This window comes from Oculina patagonica, chromosome 9 (assembly GCF_052425735.1).
Source record: "Oculina patagonica isolate OP01 chromosome 9, crgOcupat, whole genome shotgun sequence".
NCBI classification, from domain to species: Eukaryota; Metazoa; Cnidaria; class Anthozoa; order Scleractinia; family Oculinidae; genus Oculina; species Oculina patagonica.
The window spans coordinates 15,956,538-15,966,834 of record NC_135766.1 but is presented as its reverse complement, the minus strand read 5'-3'; the positions used below and the strand labels follow the sequence as shown (position 1 = coordinate 15,966,834).

The 10,297-nt window shown below is 37.9% G+C and overlaps 1 protein-coding gene across 1 annotated transcript; it reads right to left on the bottom strand.

Moving 5' to 3' along the window:
• Positions 1–1,100: 1,100 nt before the first annotated feature.
• LOC144666789 (protein KHNYN-like) lies at positions 1,101–7,514 on the bottom strand. Its single transcript, XM_078528179.1, has 4 exons — positions 7,416–7,514; positions 5,367–5,665; positions 3,916–4,853; positions 1,101–3,128 (listed from the first exon to the last, which is right to left on the bottom strand). Exons 2-4 carry the CDS (start codon positions 5,559–5,561, stop codon positions 2,441–2,443), a joined length of 1,821 nt encoding a protein of 606 aa, XP_078384305.1. The 5' UTR covers positions 5,562–5,665; positions 7,416–7,514; the 3' UTR covers positions 1,101–2,440.
• Between the last annotated feature and the right edge of the window lie 2,783 nt (positions 7,515–10,297).

Genomic DNA, 10,297 nt, shown 5'->3' with positions numbered 1-10,297 from the left:
CCCCCTCCCATCAAAAAAATAGTCTTTCCCTTATCTTTATGTACCACCAAATTCTGGTAATCAGTTGTGTGAGCTGATAAGTGAACAGGGTAGACCAGAAGATGAAATTGTCATTTTTTCAAAGAACCTCAAAATAGTTTTCTGTGGCTACTAAACATCAAAGAAGATGACTGAAGAAAGCTGAGAGGGATTGTGAACAACAAACCTCAAAAAAGTTGGCAATTTATTTCATTTGTTATAGCCTGTGTACAAGCAGTCCCCTTCCCACTTTCCATTTTTCCCAAGATATAAACAAATGTAGTTCCTGTTGAAGAGATTGTGATGTGTACAGGGTTCAAACCCTTTTTTACAATTTTCCAGGACTTTTCAAGGACTCTGATTTTTCCAGGACTCCAAAATTCACATAAACCCTTTTACTTCGAAGATCTTAATATTATTTCTCCTTACTGTCTGTGCAGTTCTTATAATGCAAGTTCTAAGAACTCAGTTGTTACTTGAGTTTATTTAAAAAAATTAAAAAAAAATAAAAAAAAAATAATTTAAAAATATATTTATTAAAAAAAAAAAAAAAAATCTCTAAAAAAAAAAAAAAAAAAAAAACAAAAAAAAAAAAAAAAAAAAAAAAAAAAAAAAAAAAAAAAAAAAAAAAAATATATAAAAAAAAAAAAAAAAAAAAAAATTTATTTTTCTTTTCAAAAAAAAAACACCCCCCCCCCCCCCCCCCAAAAAAAAAACACACAAAAAAAATAAAAAAACACCCCAACCATGTAATATCCTCTATTTAACAGATTTTCAGAACTTTAAAGGACCGGTGGACTTTTTTCATTACTGGAAAGGGCAACAATAACATTCCAGGACTTTCCAAGTTTTCCAGGACCCATAAGAACCCTGTTGGCACAAGGATTAGACTAACCCTTTGAAAGCAGACTGGTGTTATCAATTTACCTTTGCAATTTTATTTCTTTTATATAATAACCAGTGCAGTACCTAGGACTTTTTTGTCTGCAGGGCAAGTTTTCCTGGCAGGGGCAACTGGTTTGTTTTAAGTTTAGGTACGGCCCTGATAACTGAAAAAGCTATTCATAACACCACTGAAACAGTTTTCTTTTCTGTTTTTTATTTTTATTTTGACGTGGAGTCTTAACAAAATAATACACAGATATAATAACATTTTTTTGTTTGTTTTGAAAGAATAGCAACTACTTCTTATTTGCTACTCTACATTTAATATGCTCACAGTATTTGCAGCTTACCATTTATAAGCAGTACATGTACATGTAACCAACTTAGAAATAGAAACGTAGTCACAAATTAAGATGCCAGAACAACAAACTAAAATGTTCTGTTTTCTCCTAATCTCAACAACTACACATATATAAAGGCAAAAAATCTTCAAACAGGCTATTTATATCATTTCCAAATTTTCAAATAAGATGCAGCTAAAGTTCCAAAGCTGCCCATTCTTTTCAGCTATACATTTTAGCTAAACTGTTTTATACAAAAATTGTCTTCAACAATGTATTGCCATTCCACAAAGTGGATCTAATTTTTTTCTTTCCATTTTACAACTGTTTTGTCATTGTTTTCTTGTACATTATGTTTGTATTTTTTGGTATTTTTTTATTATTTTCAAATTAACATTTTCTTTAAATGACCACATAGGGATCACATGATTTTCACTGTTCGCTCTCACAGAGAGTAACTTTAAATTATACCTTGTGTTTCAAAGCATCGCTTGCCATACTGTTCTTTATTCGGTTTACCAGTGTTACGCACTTGTCAATTCTCTACAGCCATTGCTGAGTCAAGAGTGGAAACAATATGACGAGCGATGCCAGAACTGGTATATACACTAGGGGGGTTACAAACAAATCTGTCACTTTCTACCCAAGATGGGCAAATTGACGAGATGTAGTCATTTCCAACAATACTAGCCACATAGACAAAGCAATCACTCTGCTTCATCGCAGTGTCAATTAAAGCTGGCATCAGATAAATTTAATGCTCAAGCTTTGTACATTATACTGTAATTGGTTTTCAGCCAGTGAAAAAAGCATCTATGCTTGCCTGTTCTGATTGTAGTGTTAACTCAGTGACACTAATTCAAACTCATCAATGCACTGTATAAATGTACAATGTAACTTGCACAAAACAAAAAGGAAAAAAACATTTCAGGAGATGTGACTTCAATATTTATCCTAAAATAAAATCAATAAACAAACAACCTAAGAAATTTTAAAGACTTCATGGCAAAGACACATCACACTACAAATCCATCTAGCGGCTGTGCTGATAAAAAAAAAAAGGAATGCTTATTTCACTGGCTGAATAGCTTAAATTCATCCAATACCTTTTCAAACAAGAACACCTGTAAATTACCGGTAGACATAACATGAGAACAGGATTAGATATACATGTACAGTTCAGTGTCTTTTACAGTTCAGTGTTTACCAGGTCCATTTCCCATGTCACATAAAATATTGGCTAATATAGTGACATTAGCACTAGGGTTATCGTTAATTGCCTTTCGCATAGCTGCTTCAGGCACAGATTCCCCAAATATGCCAACCAGTCTCTCAAGTTTCAAGTTCATGGCTTCTTGATCTCTTTCAGGGTGATAGAACCTGCACTTTAAACCATAAGTGCACTTCTTCAAGTACGGACAAATTCTCGGGTGGGTTGCAGAACCCTTCCGAAGAAAGTCATCAAGACTAGGTCCATGTTTGCCAAGTGGATCATCGGGGACCATAAACTTGTCCCCAACAAAAGAGTACATGAGTAATCGCTGCTCGATTGTCTCTCTCCACTTTGGATTTTCGTTTATCAAGTCTCTGTAATTATCATTTGACAAAACAACACCCTCTGTCTCTGCTGCTAGTTTTATGATGAAACGATCATCGTAACAGACAATCCTTCTTCCATTCACTTTCCTCGAAGGAGTAAAAACCAGGATTCCGTCACGCTCTAAGTTGTATAGAATTTCCTGATCTGTGATGGGCTTCTCTGGACGGGATGCCTCCTTACGCCATGATGGTACAAACACTGTGATTTCCTTGTGTCCTTTTGCTCTAAACCAATCCACACACAACTGTATGCCTTTACATGAATAAACATCTTGTCGCCCATGACTGTAAAAATATAGAAAAAAAAATTGCTTGAGTAAGGAAACAAAACAAAAATAATCAACTGCTTAAACCATAAAATGTAAATTTATGAAGTAATAATTACATTTGAAAATAATTTCCATGTTTTTTTTTTTTTTTTTTTCTAGAACCATCTGGTCTGTGATTTTGTAAGTCAATCATCTCGTTCAGCCAAGCACGCAAAGGAAAAGGATGTTTTAGCTATTTATGGCATCTGAGTGCTGGTGTAGAATAACAATAAGTCTGTGTTGAAACACACTGAAAACAGGAACTCTTTTGTGTTTAATAATATTTGACGGACATACTTTAATCTCACGACCTTCATCACAAAAAAAAAATAGTTAACTACCCTTATAAATCACACCTAAAAGACTTGCATGTAAAAATGAAATTGGAAAGATAATAATGGTGACGTTCGAAAGCAATATGTTTTCGACATTGTAAAAAGGATGTTGCTCAACTGATAAAGGAAGTTACTCAACCAAAGGAATTCAAATGACTTATTTGACCCTGTTTAAGCTTTCACTCTATTGCTCATGCTCAAGTATATTCAAATAAACTTCCTGTTACAGGATCACATTTCACCAAAACAAAACTATCTGATTTCAATGCATTTTTTCCTTCTTTTTTTTTTAACTTGGGCAAAGTTTTCAAAGCAGTTTTCATATGATTTTTCAGTAAGGCATTCATGTATCCTTGAATTTTGAACAATAAAGCTGGGTGTTAAGATATCTATGCTAATGTATCACACAACAGAATGTTTATAGCTTACCTCATTGCAACATTGCTCCCATCAATGACAACTGGCCTCAAGTTTGAAGACGAATTCCCTGCAACCTTTTTTGCACCAAGAATTTGCTGGTACATTTGTTGTTCTTGTTCGTCCAGTCTATCACTTGCGCTCATACCACTGCTACCAGCTTCTCTGTGGTTATCATACATGGATGATGCCTGGCTGCTGTAAGGCTGGCGATGCATAAGAGGCTGGACGGAAGATGATGAGCCCTTTGGAATAACATCAGCAGGGCGCTCAAGAACTCTTTTAGTACCTCGTGGTACTTGGACATCACCGGGCATGTCATAACTCGGTCTAGGCATAGCAGCTGAAGCACCCCTTGCGATAATGTCTCTCTCCCAGCCTGACTGACCACCATGCATAGGGCCTCTCATGATTATCTTGTCAGCAGGGTTTTCATAGCCAGTTCTCAACATATGTGATGGTGGTGTGTTCGGGGCTCCTCTTGCAATAACATCTCTTCTCGGAGGATACTGTGCTATTGCTGGAGCGGGTTTTGGCTGAGGAGTTGTTGAAGCGGATATCTGATAGGGCAGCGATGCTGTAGTTTTGAGCAGTTCGTTCAACAGCGTGTTCTGAGTAACATTCGTTCCTAGTTTTTGGACAGCCTGGTCAATAACTTGATTGGAATAGCCCAGTTTTATTGCAAATTCTCTCAATTGTGGCTCGATACTCGGCGGTTCACTCGTCAGTCGAGGTGGAGACGATGAAAGTTTATCTTCAATAGACGACTGCGCCATCGTTACCGCCACAGCGCTCCCTTGCAGAGAACATTTGTTCCGTGTAGGAAATTTAACCACAGCGCTGGTCGTCCTTTCAAGATCATCTCGTACTTTGAAAAGCACATTGTAAAACTGTTCGCTGAAGGGAACAGAGATTTCCAACTCTGGATTACAAAGCGACTTGATGTATTCCTGGAAAGAAAGGAAGACGAGCTTTAGCTTTTAGCTTTACAGTACAGCGGAAATTCTTTTGCAAATTTTAGCACCTTTGTAAAGCAATATTATCCCGTCATGTACATAAATGCAACTAGAATAAAAGACAAATTCGTTTTCGCAATGAAAAGTCATTAAGCTTTGCATTTACATGCTGAACAACAAGCGCTTTCCTCTACCGAGGAGTCGAGAACAATATAACACACACCGTGTCTACTAATGAAACATTTAGCAAGTTCACTGCTAAATACTCAACTATTTCGCAGCGAAATACTTCCTTGCTTGCTAACTAAGTTTATAAGCTCTAACATTATAAGTTGAAGTTAAAAACGAGAAAGAACTGTGTTCATTTATAAGCCAGTATCGCTTAATCAGGAACACGGAAGTTTTTTGTGACCTGCTCTTTGAATTCAAAAGCGACGAATGGAAATTTTCACTCAGGAATTCTATTCTCAAAGCGCTATCAAACAACACAAGCATATTTCTACATACCTTCGCTTTAGCAACCGTCTCCTTCTCTCCCTTTAAAGCTAGCCACTGAATGCCACTTTTAACAGCACTCTCTTCAGGCGAACTGAAGTGGACGAGCACATGAAATAACAGTCGAATTCGTTCGATAGCGCCCGCCACAAGCGTTCGCTTCCCATGCTCAACAGCAAGTTCTTCGACGATATCGTTGTCCGCCATTTTGACTTGAGGTAAACTTGGCAGTAAATAATTGCAGTAGTGAAGAATATTCCTTCTATTAACACCAGTAAAACGCCATATGCGAAGCACTCAACTCTGCGTCTCTACGAAGAGGAAGTTAAGGGCGGATTTTCATCAGTGATATAAATACTGCTAAAACATCCTTTCTTCTGATCAGTTCTAGTCGCGTCCACTCGATTGGACAATTCAGCTGACGTCATACCCTATTGACATTTCTTACATCTTCCTTTCGGGAGGTGACAAACATAATTTTTACCATAGCAATAATTCCGCTCCTAGCCGCCTTGAAAACCCATTTCAGGCCAAAACATACTAAAAATAACAAAGAATACATTTTGAAAAACCTTTCCGAACCAAACTTCCATCGGAATTTACCCAGCTAAGAGCGTCGCTGTTTACAGGAAATTTTCAACATTTTGCCTCACTCTCCCCTCCCTAAAGGTTTGACTTGCATGATTTCTCAAGCGTCACTGCAGACGCACGCAACACATCATGCAAGATAAATAGACTTCCTAGAAACTGCTTCAAAACATAAACTGACCAAATTAACTAACACATGAGATCTTTTGGTTTCAGTGCCTTGAACTCGGATTTTTAAAATACGTTATGACAAGAAATGATTTGTTTCAACGAAGCCGCCGCTTTGACACATGTTACAGCTGTTTGAGTGTTCTTTATTCGGAGCACGTCTTTCAATCTCTGCTTTAGACACGGTTTAGACCCAAGTTAAACGCAACTCTAAAGCATCGAAACGATTCGAAATAAGAAATTGCCTTTACTCCCGGTACGCAAGGAAAACGTGCTGTTCGCGCGTGTACGCGCTCACGTTACGCAAGCTCAGAGTTTCCGCGAGGAACGAAACCAGCATGGTATGTTCCTAACGCTGAAAAGGGGTCGACTCGTGACCGAGGGGCAAAATTTTGCGTCAGTTGCCAGCATAGCGAAGAATCTTACAATAGCAACTTACTTCTATCGATCCTAAGGAAGTAGCTACTAAAGAAAAGAAAGCACAAGACAATTCATTATTTCGAGAAGTGCTTCAGTTTTTGAAGGCCCGGAAACCGTATAGTATGGGTATGGAAAGTGTATCACCTGATTACCAAGATTTATAGCGTGCGGTAACCGACAACTTCCGCTTATAAAAATGAAAATTTTCATTGCTTCGATTTTGCTAACTGACTGTGCTTGTCTTAAGTAGAAACTGAATTATTCGTTTACGTTTGCCATCATGTAAATATTTTCCCTTGATTTTGCGCCTCGATACATTGAGAAATTACGAACAATTTTATAATGATTATCTTTGCATGAGATCACAATCTCTTTCCCAATTATTTTATAATATATCAAAAAACTAGTGCATTTTTCCAATATATTCTTCACAAACGTAAAGTGAAACATATAATTAGTGCAAAGCGAAGAAAATTTTACAAAAATAGATCGCTTTTGAAGTAAAAGTATTTGGTCCTAGAAGCAGGGCTTACGTAACTCGTGCGTACGTTATCTACGAGCTTACCATTTAGGAATAAAAAATATGTTATCCAGTTCACAATGCTGTGCGTGAAACATAACTCGATATTATAGAACTTTTTGAGCATTTCACACCAAAAATACGAACAAACAAACAAAACATTCAAAGCAGTTCGAATATCGTTTCAGTTTACCAGTTCCCCAAAGCTGTCAATTTTTGCTTCGAGTCGCTACGAGGCGCTTCGAGGCACATGGCAAAATCTCATGTTTTACCATTTAAGGCGGACTTTGGACGATTGCGCCAACTTTATCACTGAACGGCAAAGAATTCGAAACTTATACAAATAAAGACATTTTGGGATTTACCTTCGTCTGCTTGCGTCTGCGTTTATCTGCCGCCAAGATCAGAACGAAGAAACACAAAACAGGAACAACGTCTACTGATGCGCGCAGAAGTCGGAGTCGTGTCGTGTCACCTGATTGGTCAACCCAGCCGTGACGCAGAGCAGTACAAAGAACAAACGCATTCTTTTCGTCACGTTCTGGAAGCTTTTCGAACAGTTGAGGCTACTCCAGAGGTTTCTTTTTATAATCCGATGCGACAAAGGGCAAACCAAAAAAATTGTATTTAAGTAAATGTAATCAGTGTGGACTGAAAGATCGCGAGAAATTTATTTTCTTTTTTTTTTTCTGCCTTTTTTTATTTCTCGATCTGTCAAGGGTTACAACCGCGTTGGTAAAAATATGACAAGAAATGTATTGTACGTTTTTCTGTGTGAGGGTGTGACTGTAAGTTTGCACTCTTGTAAGACCAAGTCAAAGCCAGTGCGCGCGAAAATTGCTTACATTCGTCGTAGAGGAATAAATTTGGTTAGGTCTGGCATGGTTATGGAGTGGTGTATAAAATTTAGGTGTACGTCAATTAATGAGTCATTTACTTCTGGCTTGTTTAAATTTTGGCGGTTTGTCAGCTGTCAGTAAGGAAAGGATAACCGGCCGTTCAAGTCAAAGGTTCCCTTTCTGCATAATTTTGCAAAATTTGCTTTTTTCTAGTCAACCTTATGCGGCTAAACGTTATCCTCTGACTTTCAGGCAGGCAGGCAGGCAGTAAGTTTGCGTCTACAGCGACACAGGCGAGTGACAGTAAGACTTCTCAGCGATTAAGGCAGATGGAAGAATATAAGACATTATGTAACGAAGAGAACCGCTATATATCCAAGGGGGGGGGGGGGGAGGGGGATCCCAGAGCATGGCTCAAGCTTTTTTGATCGCTAAAAATACCCTTTTTGATGCCAGTTCAGCCTAGACCGCAAACGCAGTATGACAGTGCTTTTTATTTGTTTACTGATTTGTTTGATTTTTCTTAACGTTTGTTAGTTGTTTTGTTTTGTTTTCACTTCAGACGTGCAGCCCTTTTTCGAGACCTAAAACTATTAACGTTCTGACCTGAACACCCTTCAGCAACCCTTTGAAGTGAGACAAAAATCCCAAATTCACCCCCTTAGCGAGACAACGAGCATCCTTGTATTTAAAAATATCTCAGCTCACGTAAATAAGAGCACAAGACAATTCCCCTGATCCGCTGAGTACAGGTTACCCACGGATGTCATCAACCAGTTCAACTGGAAATCCTTGAATTGCTTTGCGTTTGACTGCTTTATACGCAAACGGACGCACTTGTCGACCTCTGGACTATTTTCTGCAGCAGCAAGGAAATCCTGGAAATAGGAAACTTCTGCCCTCAGATTTTAACTGCGTCAGAAATAACTGGACCAACACTCATTGACGCCTAGTGTTTCAAAGGAAATTTGTCTATAGTATGAAGGGTGCGTGACAACTCCCGCATTATAGCGTCTTTGGGAGTGTAGGAGGTTATGTGGGGTATGGTTTTAGTTTGACCGCTTTAATCGAAATAGGTCTGTATATGATTTTGGCCTTTCTGGTCTGAACAAATCCTTGTCGCAGTCGTTCACGGTTTCTCCAAATGCAATTATGGTCAACTATCACTATAACGGACACATTTGGGGTTAGAATTTGCGGTTGTCCGCAATAGAGCAAGTTCGTAGTAGCGCGAGATATTTTCAGAAATACTTATTCGCCAGGATCCCAACTCCTGTCCGTAATAATGGGGTGTACGTTACGCTAAGTTTAGTGTCAGATTCACTTCTAATTCTGAATTTCCTCGAATTCAATTGTCAACAAACAAGAATTGATGAGGCGGATTGCCAACAATGTCATTTTAAGGACTCGTGTTTCACGCTAAGTGGCTCCAAGGAACGATATAAGAAGCTTTGATGATTTTACGTCGAATGTTTCGCAATAACCACCAGATGGCCCCTTTGGAATTTTTTTTTCTCATTCTTTATTCTTGGAATCCCCCAAAGCGCAATGGATTAATGCTTCAGCTCTTTTACTTCTTGCATGTATTACAGGTCTGCGTTTAATATTACTCTGTGATTATCATGAAAAACAGAACAGAAACGTAACTTTTGAGATTTTAGACAGCCTATGGATGCCATTTTTGGCAATATTTCCGTCACACTTTAAGCAATGCAAAAACCCTCCGCTCATCTCATAAATCTGTTTTGCGGTGTTTTGCAAATTTTTAGGTGATCTAGGGCGATTCTTTGAAGGAAATAGTTTTCCTCAAAGGAATTGTACAATTTAGATAAAAAACTTTTGAAAAAATTCATTTAAAAAAGGTCAAATAACCAAAGAAAACTCTTGTATCCCCTGACATTCCACTTTCTACCCCCACTTGCCTTGGCAATGCCATTAACAACCCTGCATTTTTAATTTCTGCCACCATATTGATTTCGTCCTCTTTTTCCTGCCCCTTTATCGTTCTTGTGCTCATTATTTTCCTATGGCTAAGTAGTGTAGAGATTTGTAATACATCGTTTCGTTTTGTTTCTTTTCTTTATTACATTGTAATTTTTTTTTCTTCCTTGTGTGTATTGTATTGTTGTAAGCATTAATAATAATAATAAAAAATAGATAAAAAAAAAAGGAATTTAAAGATTGAAGTAATAAAAAATAGTAACTTGCAACCAAAACAGTCCCTTGACAATCTGGAGTGCTCTTGCGTGGGGGGTCAACTGTCTGGTGCCGTTCCAAAAATAATTTTCTTGTTTCTTCTACCTATTCTTTAAACCTCTAAAAATTTCATTCAAATTCACATTTACCCCCACCCCCCCCCCCCCACCTTAATCGGGTCCTCATTTGCATTCGACACCCTCGGCACTTTG

Excerpts from the sequence above, each read along its gene's own strand:
- LOC144666789 (XM_078528179.1), bottom strand. The coding sequence starts at position 5,561 with ATGGCGGACAACGATATCGTCGAAGAACTTGCTGTTGAGCATGGGAAG. Across the intron at positions 4,854-5,366 it reads AGACGGTTGCTAAAGCGAAG|GAATACATCAAGTCGCTTTG; the intron begins GTATGTAGAAAT and ends CTTTCTTTCCAG. Across the intron at positions 3,129-3,915 it reads GGGAGCAATGTTGCAATGAG|TCATGGGCGACAAGATGTTT; the intron begins GTAAGCTATAAA and ends ATATTTTTACAG.